Source organism: Cynoglossus semilaevis, chromosome Z, assembly GCF_000523025.1.
Source record: "Cynoglossus semilaevis isolate Cse_v1.0 chromosome Z, Cse_v1.0, whole genome shotgun sequence".
In the NCBI taxonomy this organism is placed as follows: domain Eukaryota; kingdom Metazoa; phylum Chordata; class Actinopteri; order Pleuronectiformes; family Cynoglossidae; genus Cynoglossus; species Cynoglossus semilaevis.
In genome coordinates, this window is record NC_024328.1 from 745736 (window position 1) to 763473 (window position 17738).

At 39.2% G+C, this 17738-nt stretch overlaps 2 protein-coding genes across 5 annotated transcripts in view; both read left to right on the plus strand.

Moving 5' to 3' along the window:
- abca2 (ATP-binding cassette, sub-family A (ABC1), member 2) overlaps positions 1 to 17738 on the plus strand; it is a 52862-nt gene that overhangs the window by 12377 nt on the left and 22747 nt on the right. For 2 of the 4 annotated variants that reach the window (XM_017043091.2, XM_008335584.3), the window contains exons 2-10: positions 3118 to 3211; positions 3362 to 3364; positions 6556 to 6667; positions 8351 to 8514; positions 10934 to 11055; positions 14134 to 14247; positions 15846 to 16022; positions 16722 to 16943; positions 17252 to 17628. In XM_017043091.2, the coding sequence (XP_016898580.1) occupies positions 3118 to 3211; positions 3362 to 3364; positions 6556 to 6667; positions 8351 to 8514; positions 10934 to 11055; positions 14134 to 14247; positions 15846 to 16022; positions 16722 to 16943; positions 17252 to 17628 (1385 nt within the window). Of the gene's footprint in view, positions 1 to 3117; positions 3212 to 3361; positions 3365 to 4449; positions 6668 to 8350; positions 8515 to 10933; positions 11056 to 14133; positions 14248 to 15845; positions 16023 to 16721; positions 16944 to 17251; positions 17629 to 17738 lie in introns of all 4 variants that reach the window. The other 2 variants (XM_017043090.2, XM_025053118.1) reach the window with 2 other exon arrangements.
- LOC103397356 (elongation factor 1-delta-like) lies at positions 10 to 912 on the plus strand. The gene is made up of 3 exons (XM_008335583.3): positions 10 to 219; positions 295 to 492; positions 601 to 912. The coding sequence occupies exons 1-3, from the start codon at positions 115 to 117 to the stop codon at positions 796 to 798; spliced, it is 501 nt and encodes a 166-aa protein (XP_008333805.1). The 5' UTR covers positions 10 to 114; the 3' UTR covers positions 799 to 912.

Below are 17738 nucleotides of genomic sequence, written 5' to 3' on the forward strand. Positions count from 1 at the left end.
TGTTTACTGTATGAATATTACAACATCTACTACTCGGAGGACAAATATGGCTTTTATAGTTTTTTTGTTTTTACAGTTTTGTTCACCTGTGTCTGACTTGTTTATGTTTTCTTAATGGTGGATGACCTGAGTGCAGCACTTTCTAAACTCGAGTGTCGAGTAGCACTTCTGGAGAAAACACCGGCAGCAGCTGCAGCTCCATCAGTTCCCTGCACAAATGTGAGTTTCTCTGAACTGATTGTTTGTCTTGTTACGTCACACTGTTAGTTTAAAAACTAAAGTTTTTCTCTGCAGGGTAAATCCGCTCCACATAAAAGCAGGGCTCTGGTGAAAGAGGAAGACAACGATGATGATATTGACCTGTTTGGCAGTGACGAAGATGATGACGAGGCAGAAAAACTAAAAGAGCAGAGATTGAAGGAATATGCCGAAAAGAAGGCCAAGAAACCCGCCCTCATCGCAAAGTCCTCAATCCTGCTGGACGTCAAACCTGTAAGATGTTAATCTGGCTATGGCAGAATATTATCAGTACATCTCACCTCCAGAGTTGACCCAAACACACCTGGTCTCATGATTCCTTCCACATGCTTTTTTTTTCAGTGGGATGATGAAACAGACATGGTGAAGTTGGAGGAGTGTGTCCGCTCCATCCAGACCGACGGCCTGTTGTGGGGCACATCCAAGCAGGTTCCTGTGGGTTATGGCATCAAGAAGCTCCAGATTGCGTGTGTGGTAGACATTTCTTACCTTCTGTTCCAGGTCCAGAGTGTTGATGTTGCAGCTTTCAACAAGATCTGAGGTTTTTTTTAATTTGCCATTTTCTGTTTTTTCCCTCTCTGTCACACCTAATTTCTCAACTGGATTCTGTCAACGGTTAATAACAATTGTGATATCAATAAAAAAACTGAAACGTTTCTTGTTCTCTGCTGTTTTCCTAATGCTAGTTTTACTGTGATGACAAACACAGTTACATATAAAAACGCGTACTTCGTAAATTACCTTTAGTGCAGTACATCCATCCATCCATCCATCCATTTTCATCCGCTTATCCGTTACCGGGTCGCGGGGGCAGCAGTCGCCACCCAAATCACATTGCACCATACCAACCCCCCAAACCTTCCTGCAGGTGGTGAGTCCACTGGAAGGTACCAACCGCCCTAACCAGGATTCGAACTTGCCCAGGAGGTGAACCCTGGGGTTCCACACCAATGACAGAGACATTGCCTCTGGGCCAAAGCACCACATGTGCAGTACACTAAATTATTTATTTATTTTTATTTTTTTGAAACTGCTGTGTTGTGTTTTGTCTACTGTGTTGAGTTGATCAGTGTCATCACACTCACCTCTGTCTCACTGGTATCACTGTCCTGGGTATAGACACCTGTCTCTTCACCCAGTCACTTGTGAGATCACTGGTCATGTGCATTGTGTGATGTTTCCTCATTCCAAGCTCCTGTCAACCAGTGAGTTTTGTTTAAAGTTTAATGAATAAACTTTGTGCACTTGAACAGAGTCTCCCGGGTACTGGATTTGGGCCCTGCCTGCGTCCTCACATTGCAAAATGTAACAGTGTTGTACTGTATTCCCTGCCAGTAAAATCAAGGCAAACATTATTGTCTTTATCGGTTATAAAAGAATGTTGGTCCTTTGAATGCTTGATTGAGCTCCTGCATTTTTGTTAAAACTGTGTCTCAGCGTCAGAGAATTAAAGGCAGTGTAGCTTAGAAAACTAATAGTAATAAATACTGAACATTTGCTGCCAATTTCTGATATCGAAGCATATCTGGTATCTGTTTTATTCTTTATAAAGCTGAATAAAACATTACCTGATGACTGACTGGTATTGGCAAACAATACAGACATGTATTCGCTGGAAAATATTATTTGCAACTAAAAAACTCGATGAAAGTGCGCCATGTTAAATAAATGATATTAACTTTTAAACTGCTTCATATTGTGGTCACTGTCCTTGTCCTGACAAAAAAAAACAACAACAAACAAACAAAACAAAAACACACACACACAAAAAAAAAAAAAAAACTCAAAAGAACACCAGATCTAGTTGTGTTTGTCACTGTGGAAGTCAATTGACTTTTATTCCCATGGATTAAGTTAGACAGAGAGGAACAACAAAAACAGACACGCCGGCGGCGTCTGCATTCATTTATGTTAGCCAAATAGAATTAAGTTTGTCAGTGAGAACATTCCAATCTGCTCTTTGTCCATCAGTCTGTAAATAAAGGTTCAAATAAACTACCAGTCTGTCTTCAGGTCTATTGTATTTTAAGTAGTGTTGCACTTTTCTGGAGATGGTGTTCTTTTTTTTTCTACATACAGTATTTGTGTATTTCATCACTTTTAAGGCAAAACTCTCAACATACAGAGGGAAAACTAGTGTGTTCAATTTCAGTTCTACAACGGTTGCCAGTTCACTGTCAGATGTGAATAAAGTACTAACAGTTTATAGGATGTTTGACTTGACCCTTAATTATTTTATAATTTTAATGTACATGCTAAAAGAGGTAAACACATTCATTCAGAACAGAAAACAATGGTATTGTCTGAGGGCGGTATGCACAAATATTTTTCTTCCACTTTGTCTTTTCATATGAAAAGTCCATAATGCCAACATAATTACCTTCTCTGCTGATGCTTCGCTGTGATTTATAAATTCCCTGCTTTCATTTTATCCGTTTCCTCACTAGGAAATGATGTAAGACAGTTAGCAGTTTTTGCAGGAGTAAATGTTTTGTCGTAGTAGTCTGATGAGGTGGTGTGAGTATTACAACAGACAGCGCAGTAATAAATACGCTCCCACCAGTGTATGTGAGCATTTTCACAACACGTGCTGCTAAAACAACCCCCCCCCCAGGAAAGGTTCTGTCAGTAGCACCCGTGGGCGGATATTATGGCATGTTCAGGAGGCTGTACATCCTTCACACTCTCTCCCTGGTAGAATGCTTTGCTGTGTGACAGGGGACACACTCAATTTTCACCACAGCATGATCCACAGCTTATGATGTAACCAGATTTCATAATGGGTTATATAAAGTTTTGACAAGATATCACTGAAAATCGGTTTCCATTAACGGAGTGGCTCTGTCTTTCTTCCTGCAGTGGGTGCTGGCCTTTGAGATCTTCATCCCACTGGTTCTCTTCTTCATCCTCCTGGGCCTCAGGCAGAAAAAGCCTGCCATTCCTGTCAAGGAAGGTAGGCCTTCTATCGTCATGTCTACCAGTTTTTATGTAATATTAACATCTTCTTACAGTTACCTTTTTTGTCCCCCTGAGTCCTGAGTCCTAATTTAGCTTGCACCACAATTAGCAGCTGTGCAACAAGTACAGCTGGCTCCTGCCTCAGTGTGTTTGGGCTGGAAGGCCAGAAGTGATGTGACTGTAATACTAGTGTCCTGGGTCAACCTAGTGTCTCTGGCGGCATCTCTGAACTTCCAGTGACCTCTAGATCTCGTATAGTTTAAATTAAATAAGTTAACAGAGACTGGCAAAACTGGACAACTTCCACAATGCTGTCAAATTTGTGTAAAAAGCACTTCCTGATGCTAAGATTTGCCATTTGGAAATTGCTGTATTGTATGACTTTTTTTATATATATAGAAATATGTCAAAATATGTGTATGTATGTATAAATATGTCTCTGTGTTTATATGTATATACTGTATGTCTATATATATATACACACATACCTGTGTATATTTATTATATATAATTCCTAATCTGATTCATTTATCATGATTTATCCTGATTAACCGAGGTCAGTCACATTTCTACGACTCGCTCTGATTGGTCTTTGAAATACAAGTACTTATGTTGTGTTTAAGTGATATTTCAGTTTTCCTACAAAACAGACCTGGTGTGTCACAGGAGTATAAACAAGCTTTTTCTGTGGTGAGGCAGCAGAGCAGACTTAACACTGGTGGTGACCCACCAGTGTTTAATCTCCCATGACTGTACACTCACTTTGGCACAATCTCCTACAGCAGGCAGTTTGCCAGCAGCACAGAAAAAGTCCATTACTCCTGAAATTGCAGGATCCGTAGGCATTGAATTCATGTGTGTATGTGAAAGTGTCATGTGAAAATATTTGAAATATAATTTTTGTAAAAGTGAGAACCTTAGAACTTTTAGATTTTAATTTTGTTAAATTTTAATTCAGATTTTGTTTTTGCCTCTAAAAGTGTGTTGTGTCTTTTTTGTCCTGTAGATTTTTGTTGCCACGTCTTTACGTAGTTACTTCAGTTTGTTTTTAGAGCACTCGCTGTTGCCTGTAGCATCACACTGTAGCTCCCAATTCATTTGGATTTTGTCTCTTTTTTTCTTTGTACTCCACCTCTGTCCTCACTCTGCTGTTTTTTCTTGGTTTTTCTACGTCTGTTTTTCTTTTCTGTTCCTGTGCATGATGCATGTTCCTCTTCATGTTGGACTGGCCAGTGTGTAAGTGTCCTAACCACATTATTATATTATTCTGATTGTGAGTGACGTAGCATATTAATGATCTTTCCAGGGTTGTGTTACCTCTGTGTTGTTCCTGTGTGTTTACTGTAACTGTTCCATGTTGATGAAACACTATGTCCACAAACCTTGACATTCAGTCAGAAAAGACACGAAAGCAACAATGACACCAGTCATCCTTAAAAAGACAAGAACAATGATATAAAATAATGAACGAGTGCCGTATTCCTTTACAGGTCTGGTTCAATACAACCACAGGAAAAAAAAAAGTAGGAAGGAACTTAGGCAAACAGACCAACTGGTTCATGTTGTGCAGCACTGGGGAAGATATTTTGAATATGTGAATATTCACCAGTCACAAAACAACAATCTGCATAGTGTACAAATCTTTCATTTGCATTTGCAAACTCCTTGGCCAAGAAGGTCCTTAAAATTATTCTGTACGTTCTGCACAATAAATGTTTTGTTTTCAGAATTCCCATTATTGCTGTTCCTCCACATGAGCACAAAAGAAAGTGGAAAAATATATAAGATTTTACATGTAGAAACTCTAATTTCATGCATGTGTGAGATAGAGTTTTAAAATACTTCTTACCTCTGTGCCAGAGCAGCATCATAATATAGATAAAGGACGATTATATTTTTAAACATAAAGAATCTCTGACTGACTGAAATGTTCAGGTTTGACCTGTTCTGTTAGTACATGGTTGAACTCACTCTTCTTTAACCCACAGCAGATTAAAGTGCGTGTGCTTACGCGTCTTTATTTTTCTTCTTCCCTGGAAAATAATTTGCATTTGAATCTCCCAGTACAGATTGTGTATGACTAAACGACAGCTTCTGACCTGCATTTAACTCCTTGACTGAATCAACCTTTTTTCAGCTGAATGGTCAGAGAGGACTCATGTAGGTGAAGTTAGAGTTTGACTGATTTTGAGATTTGAAAATGCTGTGGAACAAGAGATTGGGTCTTTTTCTGATTTGAAAAACTAAATTTATACCGCTTAAGTTTGTCACCACAGACATGAAAGTGATGCCTACAGTTGAAATACTGCTGACATTTACAATAGCGGTGGGCAAAGGTTTTGGCTCACGGGCCAAAATAAGGTTCAAAAGTTGACTGGCAGGCCGGTTCAGTATTGGTTGGGTCTAGAATGCTGGGTGAAATAATATGAATAAAATATACAAGAATAAATATAAACTTTCTAGGATAATTTGGCACATTTGATGTCTGCTCCCATCTAGTAGCAACAACAAAAATTACAGTCAATTCGTTTCAATGGATGAAACAGAAGGCTTGACCACAGTCTTTACAATATCTTGAGCCAGTGTTTGGTGTGCCAGATTAGAAAGCCCAGGGAGCCATATCGGGCCCATGGGCCGGAGTTTGAAGCACCGCATTACATTTTTTGAAAATGACAGCGGTACACGATCTCTTCTGTACCTTCACCTGACATCTTGTTATTTGTAAAAATTTCAGATGAAGCCTTTAAAGAAATGCCATTTTGCACCTGTTGTTGGAAACAGCAGGATTAAAAAACAGACCAAGTTTCTCTGCTTCTAAGAAAAGAATAAGAGGATAACGATTTCTATGTTATATGGGTGATATAAAAAAGAGAGTTGAGAAGGAGGACAATGCGAAGTGGTTAGCTGGGCAGAAAGTGTCGGCAGCACAGACTATCGCCATGGAAACATTGGGCTTTTATGAACAGCAGTAGTTTCTCTTTTGACCTGGGCAGTGTCCCTGAACAGATGAAATGATCAATAATGTGAAGAGACAGTTTTGTGCAGCATCATGATGAAAGGCCTGTACAAACAGCACTGACATGTCTGACCTCTCTGACCCTTCGCTGCCCATCAGGCAGTCAAGTCTGAAACTTACTGCTTACTTGCTCACTTCCTCTTCTCCTCTAACACTTCTCTCTCTCCCTCTGCTCTTCCTTTTCTCCTTGTTTTTTTTTCTTCACAATCAACCTGTTACATTCCTCCTACACCCCACTTCTATCCTACGTCCCCCTCTCTGACATTGCAACATTTATTCCCCTTGGCCTGTTGGTTTCCGCCCACTCGTCCCCCGATGTCTAGCCTTTTACAGTGCAGCTCCTCTCACCTCGGCTGGGATTATTCCCATCATGCAGTCTCTGTGCCCAGATGGACAGAGGGATGAGTTTGGCTTCTTGCAGTACAAGAACTCTACGTGAGTAGACATTACCTTTTACCAACCACATTAGATTCTAAGACGATTGGTTTGTCTGAGTATTTATAGTTTCATGCAAATTTTGGATTTGAAAAATGCTAAGAATTTAATTCTGCATTCCTCCATTTTTAAGAAAAGGTAAGTAGCTTTCAAATAGTGGCTTAAAATAATAAAACATTTTTTTTATAGAAATTCACTTACTGTGGGACCCTTTTATGTAACCTTCACCCCCCACCACTGTTTTATTTTTCTGTGCAAATTGGTGTTTTCTTAAAACCAAGTGAAATAATCTCCAAAAGCCTATTGACACATATGTCACAACTGCATAAAAATGAAATTGGCCTCCTAAATATTGTCAACTCCTGTTGTCATATGATTTGTTTTCTTATGTTTCTTAAGAAAAGATATTGTTTTACCTCTTCCTTATAGAAAGTTAGACTTTGTATTTTAAATTCATCATCAAAGCACAGTAAGCAAAACTAATAGATGGAAACATAAATCATACATGATCATATCTCAGGCAGTCTTGTTAAGAAAGCTAAAACAATGAAAATATTGTTTTAAATATTCTTTTCAATCAAACCTTAACTGCTTAAAACCAATTGATTGCAGTTTTTGTTTCATGGTTTGAAACTAGGGTTGAAAACAGAGCAGGATTCAAACAGGACTGTCAGAGGGAGAGGCTGTTTATGAGCCAGTTGCTGATGTAATGCTTTGTAACTGCAAGATAAAAATAGAACATTGACAAATGGATGAAAAATGAATCACAAAACACCTAAAACAAAAAGCCTCCTCAGTCTAATCTAGCCTGTGTATAACTTTTGCACCATTTATGTTTGAGTTTTTTAACTACCGTATTTTCCGGACTATAGAAAGCAACCACTAATAAAAAAAAAAATAGAAAAATTATACATATAAGCCGCACCGGACTATAAGCCGCCGATATCCAGGTTGAGGAATTACATATTTACCGGATACACAGGAACACAGAAAGATTTTGTACCGTAAATGTTTATTTATATACCTGAACTGATTGTTTCTGAAAAGTGCCTCTAACACGGCAGTAAAAGTGTCAATCGAACAAAACTGAAAAGTAATTAATGGCTTTATTAATCTTCCCCCTGCGCACTGCAACCGCTGAAGTTGTCTTCTTCAGTGTCGGAGTTGAACAGCCTCAGAAAAACATAGTCACATACCGTTTTAGTCTCTCTGTCAGTGTTGCTGTCATCCCGAGGTAAAGTGGCCTCTGAAGGTGCGCTGCTCTCTTCTTTCCGCTGCCGTCTCCAACGTCTCACCATGGATTCATTAACGCCTAGCTTATGTGCAGCAGCCCTATTTCCTCCCTGGCTAGCCAGATCGATGGCCCTTAACTTAAAAGCTGCATCATACGAACTTCTTCGTGTGCTTTCCATGATGACGGGGTGAGGGTGTGGAAATAATTCGCTGTCGTGCTAAATAAAAACTAGCGTGTTCTTCTTTGCACTGACTTCGCCTGTCTGTCTTGTTTTTGCACTTCCTGCTAGAACGCTCCGCTGGCGTTCCAGCAGGGGGCGTCCTGAAGAAAAATAGAAAAGATCTTTATATAAGCCGCATGGTTCAAAGCGTGGGAAAAAAGTAGCGTCTTATAATCCGGAAAATATGGTAATTTCAACTGTTATCTTCCCAACGTTGCCCCTGTGTTAGTGTTACCCAGCTGCTGGAGCGGATCAGTGAGGTGGTTGAACAAAATCGACTCTTCACCTCTGAACGACCCGGTTTGGGTCAGGAGTTGGAGACTCTGCAGCGGCACCTGGAGAATCTTAGCTCCACACCTGTACCTCCAGACTCTGCCTTCAACCAGAGCCAAGGTTAGAACACATACCATACTTCATCATCAACATCATCGTCAATTTCCATATCATGTAGTCAGTATTTATTTTTTTAAGCTATATATCGTATCGTTAACAGACAGATACAGTAATTTCATCCTTGTCAGGTGACCTTAGGCAGAGTCCCTGCTGACATTGACATACAGTTATTGCGTTCATTTTTATACTTTTTTTTTTTTTTTGGACATGCCTTGAAAGTATTAGTTGATCGACAATGGTGTTTAACAAGGCTTGGTTTGTAATAAAATATATAGTTATGTAATATATTTTATTGAGTAAAACCCCATTTCCCACACACCACTACATCATCATCACCCATCTGAACAATTGTTAATGGCAAGATTGATCCATACTGAATGACGTTTGGGCAGACTGATTTTGTCATCTAGTGTTTCGTTAGACATTCAGACAAACCAATAACAGACAATTAATCTAGAAATATATATATAATGATAATATTTACAAATACTGTTAACTTTAAGAGAAAAAAACAAATTTATCTGAGCAATACAATCAAGAATACAGTGTCAATCAGGAGCAGATGAACAAGTAAAATAAAAGAAGAAAACAAACAGATATTACATTTATAAAGCAGTTACTGAGTAGATACATAAATCAATAATCATCAGAAAAATTCAGATTTACACTGCATTAGAGGAGTCCTGACATTCAAAAATGCATCTGTAAATATTGAAAAATCTCTCACATAGTCATCCACAGAAGGCTGTATTTGTTAAGTTTTACTATAATAGTCTGTATTCATGAGCACCTTTCATTAAAGTGGTGGCTTCATCTTATCTACACCAGTTCATCATTTACATTCATGCCTATGGTCAATGCAGTTTATATGGACTAAGAGGGTAAACGTGGACGCGAACATGAAGAACGAGCAAAACTTCATACAGAAAGACCAGGGATTGAAACCGTCAACCCAGCGATCTCCTTCTGTGTTAGGCAGCAGTGGCTAACCATTTTTTTTACAGTGTGGCGCTATAATAACTAATTCATGTCAAAAATGAGGAGAGAAGGAGGCAAAACAACATCATTCTTCACACAAGTGAAGTGCCGTTAGTAGCTGCCAAAAGCTGAATACTCAGAAAAATATAATAAAACCAAGACTATAAATGTAATCAGTTCTTCTTCTGCCCCTCGTGTGAGTGCATTTACTACAACACTACCCTCTGTACTAGTGTTGCCTTGTTCCTGTGTTTGAATACCAATCCAAGGAAGAATAATACCATCTATAAGAACAATAATTCACAGGTCAGCTGTGGAGCTCAGGGCCAGACCAATGTAAACTCTCAACACCATTCCTACATTTATTTACAAAGCCGGAGGAGGAGGAGTTGAGTGAGAACGGCCAGGATAGAGTATGATGCAATGCTGTGTTGCATTATTAAAACTACTCCATAAATATAAGGAGCTTGTACTGATGTATCTGCAAAATCCCTGCTCTGTTCTGAGCTTAGCTGCCTGAAACCACTATATGTTAATTACCCTGAAGGTTTTGGCCTCTGCTGGATGATTAATCACACACTTAGCAAAAAAAACAACATTAGAGTCTGATATTTTAATCTTGTCTGTTCTGTTTGTCATTAAAAGGATTTCTCCATGCTGCCTCCTACTTGAAAATACACAGTAAGCAGAGTTGGCATTGATCCATGCTGCAGTTTGAAGTGATGTTATTGAGCATGCCGATGGAATCGAAGGAGAGCTGTTCCAGATTAAAGATGCCATGTCAGTCATGGGAACACAATTTAGCTTTGGTCAGCATGTTTTCAAACTCCCAGGATAAAAAGGGAAGTAAAGCATGTGGTATTTAGTAGTGCTTGGTGATGTTATAACCAGCCTCTGCTGCCAGCGGAGTGGAAAATTGTATTATTGGTAGGATTTTAAAGGATTTTTTTTTCTATAGCAAAAGCTATAAACACACAAATATAGGTGTGTTTGAAGTGGAGAGTACATGGTTTTTATGTCTGGTGGAGTCGTGTTCTTCCTTAGGAGGCTCTAAAAACAGCGAAATAAATTTCTCTGGAGAAAATAGATAGTAATTACACTTTAATGGTTATGTCCCTTTTTCATACTCTGTGGCAGCTGAATATTTTTAGGTCACTGCTTTACCAGTGCTCATCTGATTTTCCAATTTTAGCCTCTGGATCCATCCCATTGTCTCCAGATTTCTCCTCTGAATAAATCACAGAGTTTAGTAACGTGAATTTTCTTTCATTAAAAAAAAAAATATTGGATTTGAGTCTGCTTCTGTTTAACCGTAAACATTGTGACTTCCAGATGGCGTCAACCCAGGTGGTCTACCTACACTATAAGCTGAGGCTGACTTGTCGTCCAAAATTTGATTCAAGTCATTTTACATCTGTGTGTGTTTGTGCTTTGTCCACAGGCTTCACACTGGCCAGTGTGCTGAAGAATCAGTCGGCGTTCCATCAGTTCCTGGAGAAGAACCTTTCCTTGTCCAACTCGACCAGCAGTTTACTGCTCAGCATTCCCCTCAGTGTGAGAGAGGTGAGTCACTGCTGCCACTGCACTCACATCTAACTCTGTTTCCAAGACTGTGTCCCATCTGTCTTATGCAGTGTCAGTCAATTCGTCCAGCTGCTGCCAGGTAACTGGTGTTTATGTCACCAATAATTCTGATGAATAGATGACCGTTTGGCCATGTGTTGTTCTATTGTTATTTCTATAGATTTAATATAATTTATTTAGGTGGCCCAAAGCTTTAAGAACAAAGTAACAGAATTGGGGATGTCCAATAATATTGTCCGATCAATATTACCAGCCCGATATTAGCATATTCTTTAATATCTGTAAGAATAATGATTGGTTTTTCCTTTGGTAATAAAAACCCAATAACCCAATGCCTGGGTGTCGCCAAATGTTGTGTGCCCAAAAATGTATTTTAATGAATCTCATACTCATACAATAGTTTGTAGAGATAAATAAATAAATATTACCAGGCCAATATTGGTATTGGTTGATATTGGAATTGGAAATTAAGTGTTTGGACAATATTGGATATTAGCAAACAGTTAATATTGGACATCCCTGAACGGAGTTCTATTTGAAGGGTCAAAGAGAAATATAGTCCAAAGACAAGAGATGATTTTACCTGAAAAGGTCAAATAATAAAAAAAAACACACTTTCAAAGCAACACAGTGGAAGAATGCATTTGTGAAAAGACAAAGAGAAAAGTTAACTTCTGAAAGGAAGCAGCAGGTAAAGAGTCCATGCCTCAGTGGACCGCATAAAATGGGTTTACAGTATGTCAGACAGCAGAGAGGAGAAGATATCACACATGGAGGAAATGTATTAAAGGTTTATTCTATAGTTCTGTTGAAAGCTTCTGTCCTAATGTAACATTCGTGTAGGAGATAATGATTTGATTTAAAATAATTCTTCATGAAAAGTTTCCTGATTTTCTTTTTGCCCTACATTTTACCCTTATGAGTCACAACAGTTCTATATAAATGTTTTTTTTGCCTTGTCCTTCTCAGATTGACCCGGAACAAATGTTTTTACACAGACAACGTTAGGTCACTAGTTTAATATATTGATCGTCAGCATTTGTTCTGTGAAGTTTCCTGTCCCATCATCACCGAGAGCCATGGGTTGACACACCCATCCTCGCTCCACTGGTGTGACAGTTATTGTGGACACTTTGATTTGATTTAAACTTCAAATCCAGCCTCCCCCTTTTCCTTCTCCTCCACTAAACCATTTCACCCATGTCTCTTCTCATTTTATTTCAAATCGTACATCTCAATTCCAAACAGATATGGCCAGAGCACACAGGCAGTGTTAAAATATTAGAAAAAACAGTAAAGATTGTGTTGTGGGTTGTTGTGTTGTCCTGCCCCATGAGAAAACCATAACACAGTGACATTTAGCAAACACTACAGACCATTAAACAGCTACACTACGGATGCATAATACGCATAAACAAGTTCAGCTCATAAACACTGGCAGAGCGTGAAACGGGCCCTCAGACAACATCTGTGTCGACCACGACCGTAGCTGGAGGTAATGGCCTTTTGCTGAAGTGTGCCTTGTTGTACCTTATGGACCAACAGTTACTGCATGCCCTCAGGACATTATGGGAAGGTGGCAGTAGATGGGGTGCAGGTGGTAAAGTCCTCTGTTGTTCTAATACTAGAGATGGCCGTACAGAGTGAGTTTGAGATAAAAATGTCAAATCCAAATGACAGAGGGAATAACAACCCACCAGGCCTGGAAATACATTGGTTCATTTTCTGTTATTTAGCTTTGGTCTACAAGAAAACAAGGTTTTTCTCATTGGGTTAACAATTGCAATAAAACAGTTCACTTCATGTGACAACTGTGTGAAGTACTTAATAATTTGATAACTAATTTCCAGCTCCTGTCAAAACTTAATTTGTGAGAAGACATAGGGGATGGCCACAGGGAGCTGTCCACCAAACTAGGGCTAGGGCATTGACTGAGCTGTAGTCTGAGAGAGCCAACAGGTGATACAAGGAGCTGAATGACCATAGTATTCACTGACCTGTGTCCAGAGGTTTACTCAGTTATGGTGGCCTATGACCTATGACCTACGATATAGGACTAAAGCAGTACAGGTTGAAGAGGAGGTCACAATACGTAATTGAAACAGACCAGCTTTGCTTGATGAATGTGTTAAATGCTGTGCCTGTTTAAAACCAGTTCATGTTTTACTGCACTTGTAATAATATTTTGAGGACATTCAGATCTTCTCCCTTAGTCTATGCCCACTCCAACTTATTAATTTTCACATTTGTACACGGATCTAAGAAAAACAATTTTGTGCATTTTGCACATTAATTTAATTGAAAATGTACAAAATTATATATATAAAATATATAAAATATAATAAAATTAAATGCAAAGGTATAATAGCATAGTATAACACGCTGTATCCACTACATCCACTCATCGTTCCTATAAGACACAGTCGATACACGTTATGTGACATTTTTCATATTATTTATTGCATCGTTTATAAAAACGATAAACAAAAACAAAAAAGATATGGGGAACACAGACGAACCTGTTTTTACCTGTGCTTTCTGTTCCAGTAATATGCAGAAAAAAATGTCACTAGTTATGTCACTAAATTTTGGATTACTTTAATTAACCATAATTAATACTGATTAATTGCAATCGTGAATATTTATAATGAATTGTAATTTCCACAGCTTCCCAGTGAATAATCAGAAGCCCTAGTCGTGTGACCAAACAGAACCTTTCTTTTGTGAGGCATTCAGAAAGGTACAGTAGGAGACAGAATCCTTTCTGTGTCTAAATGATGGATGGTCTTTGGTGGCTCTTTGTGGGCTGTTCACTGCTGACTTTATTGTCCAGTGTGAGTCCAGAGTGTTTAAAGCTGTCAACCTCTTCACTAGTTTCATTGTTGATCAGAGCGGGTCTCAGGAGCCGTGATAGGCTGAAAGTGGCCTTTACTCCAACACTGGGCATTTTAACAGGTTTTACCATTGACATTCACAACAGTTTTGTGCAGTTCTTGTGATTTCAAATAGTGCATGTGTGCGACATTATTTGTGTGCGTATGTGTGTGTCCTTTGCAGGTCCACAGTCTTATCTTTGGTACGTCACTCAGAGCTGGTGAAGGCGCCATCAGTTGGATGCAAGGGGCAAAGGAGAAAAAACAAAAAACTGGACAGAAAGTTCTTCATTTGAAAGCAAGTCAATTTAAGCACACACACACGCACACACACACACAGAGGCCATCATTATTTGGACTTGAGTCCTAAGCCGTTTTAACGAGTGGCATTTAAATAAGTCAAACCTGTTTACAGATTCCCAGTTTTTTATAGACCTGCATTCACGACAGTAGTGGATAATAAAAGCAGCAGTGTGCTGGGCTGGATGCTGAGTCAGTGCCGTCAGCTCATCTCACTGCTGATACACTTCACTTTATGTGCAAGAGCAGCTAAAGTGAAACTTTTTCTCCGTATATAAAATGAGTTCATGGTGAAGTTTGCTGTCAGTGGGGTTAAGCATTTAATATTATAACGCTTAAATTTAGCAGGGAACATATGGCAGAGAGCTACGATTGGGTCAACTAATTAAATTTGAAACACACTTATCTCCTATCTAGTGGCGATCCACACTTTCCCGTCAGGGATAACTGTAGGCCAGTATCCTCAGCTTCTCCTGGAGGCATTTATTCCTCTTCCCCTCACTGTACTGTCTGTAATCTGTTGAATCTGCATTCACTCAGGTGGCTTTGATTTATGGTTCACCTGCTTAAAACTCTGCTTCAAGTGTTGACATTTACTAAGCCCTGCTTCGCTGTATTTATCTGGGATTTATGTGAAGTTTTTTTTGTTGTTGTTGTGGCTGACTGATCCTGCTTATTCCAGAACAGTCAGAATATTACATGGGTTCGAGGCCAATTTAAAAAAAATATTATTCTGAAATTAGCACAGTTTATTGTTTCTAGAAAATTAGAATTACAGGAAGGGTGTGTGTGATGTAGTGACTGTACCGTGTGTGTTAAAGTCTGTTGTGCACTGTGATAATCTTACAGTTTATGCTACAATTTAATCTTAGTTGAAAATCTTTGGTTAGCTGACTTAAAGACTCGGTAAATTACCTAATTAATGGTTGATGTTTTTCAGTGGTGCCTTTTGGTCCTTGAAAAAAAGTAGAGTGACAGCATTTTATCTCAAGAAGTTTTTTTTTGTTGTTGCAAAGACAATAGGTTATAAGTTATAAGATTCACTCTGAACTTTTTGGACAGTGACGTGTATATTGAAAGCTAGACGTAATTTTCACAGATTTCGGGGTTAATTGATTTAGTGAGATTTGCATTTAATACCTATTGATAAGAGTTAAAGTGTTATGTACAACCACAACCATAAAGACTGTCTGAGTTTTTGCTAGTTTTTTCCCACTGCCCGAAAAATTGACCATAAGTATAAATGCAATAGTTGGAGTTTTTCTAAATGCTGTTTTAGTGCAGCCCTCCTCTTGGACTGGACACCACAGTTCTAAGTGGATTTAAAAACGCTGGAATCTTGGCATTTACCCTGATGAAACTAAGAAACAATTGCCCTAGAAAAGATCCCAATCAAGGAGTTAATGCACTCTGATAAACACCACGGCACATTTCCTGTTGTCTCCTAAACAGCTGACACTTTAAGTTAGTTAAAGTAACTGACTTAAAGTGTCAGCTGTTTAGGACACAACAGGATTTTTGTCATTAATAAATGTATATTTATTGACATTTTTTGAAGTTGAATGATGTTTGTGCTTCCTTGTGCTGTAACTTCAGGAGAAGCTGTTGGGGGATGTTCACAGTCTGGACAAAGGCCTGATATACAGGGCTTTACGTGATCCCACCAAAGCAGCCCACAGATATGCTCTGCTCAGGCTCATGTCGCAGGCTCTGGGCCTCAGGGAAGAGACAGGAAACCAGGAAGACACCGAGCAGCTCCTTAAGGAAGCAGAGGTCAACTACAAACAGATAATCTGTTCATTTTCTTTCTAAAACCAATTTTTTAAAAAGTGTGGAAATCAGTTATATTACTTGTGAGACTTCCAATTAAAAAAGAATTTGTATACTAATTACTGTAGGCAACATTTGAACAGGACCAAATGTTACCTTTGTGGGATAAGTTGCCTTTATCTCTGCAGAAGGAAGGGCTTTGATGCAGCCTTCTAAGGTTAAAATGATGTCTGGCCTCACTGTAGATAAAACAGTGTTCAAAAGGAATTCCAGCTGTTTTTGAGTTTGGCAGGGAAAAGAAAAGTCCTTTCAAATGCCTGCCGACTCAGATCATGGCTGCTTTGTCCATCTTCAGAAGGGTTGTTTTCCAAATGGGGGAGAGGGGGGGGGGGAGTGAAACAAACTCAGCTTCTGATCCTGATGCTAATGTTGTGCAAGTTTAGTTCTTAATATATTTAAATTGACCTGTGTCCTTCAGAGAATACCTAGTAATCTAATGTTATACATATGTATTTTACTAGTTCCAAATAGCAAGTCAGCATAATTGTTCTACTGTATGAGTTAATTAACTGTGGTATTGATTTTGACTATAACTCTACTGAGTCAGAAATTGCATCACATATTAGTATTCCCGAAAATGACCTGGTACCATTCATTAACAATAAAATGGATTTTGTCTTTATGATCTCCGTTCTTCCTCAGGGAATCCTCCTGACTGGACCTTTGCTTGAGAGCCTCACCTGTGAAGAGGGCGGGGCCAGTGACATCACCAACATCCTTCTGGTGCCTGAAAAGCAGCAGCCAACACTGGAGGCCTATCGCGGCGTGTTGTGCAGTGGAGTAAAGAGTCAGAGAGCAGAGCGATTCAGACAGTTGAGTCTGAAGCTGAGAGAACAGATTGATACACGCAGAGTCATGGAGCAGGTACAGGAGTCAGGAGTCACCCTAGTACTTCATGTTCAGTACCAGTACTTCATGATCTCACAGTTCTGCATCCTCACATCAACGGGTTCTATGGTTTTCTCTGGCTGTTTGTTTGTACCGTAGAGATTTATTTTATTACCTTGTTGTTTCTCCAGGCAAGTTCAGACCCTGATTTCAATAATTTAAAATTAATATTTTAAGCTTTTTTAAGAAAAAAATCAAAATATTCCACTGTAAAATAATTTTGGACACTGGAGCAAATTTATCTATTTGTCTCACTTTATCTTCTTTACCCCAAAATGCTCCAGCTCTATCTTGACCCACCCAACTCTGGATCGCCTCTCTCTCAGTCTCATCTTGGGGCCTTGTTGAAAGACCTGGCCGACATAGAGAGGCTGCTGAAGGACGTGGACCTTCTCTCCGGTCTGGCCCGTCTGCTGCCCAAAGGAGCCTGTGCCGGTCGATCCCCAACCTCCCCCGCAAACCTGACTTGGCCTCTTAATGTCACCATTTGGGGTCCAAATACGACTGACGTGCCCAGGGAGGAGGCTGAGAAAGGAACTGAGGGAGGGGAAAAAATAAGAAGAGAGAAAGAGAAGCAGGAAGCAGAAAACCCTCATTCTCAGTTTTCAGCATTTGTACAACTGTGGGCCGGGCTGCAGCCTATTCTGTGTGGGAACAACAGGTGGGTGAGTCACAGCTGCAGCTAAATAAAAGCTACAGTACAATGATATCATAGTGGGAAATGCTTCACTCTTTTGACTGTGGAGAAAAAAACGAGAATCCTGAAATGCA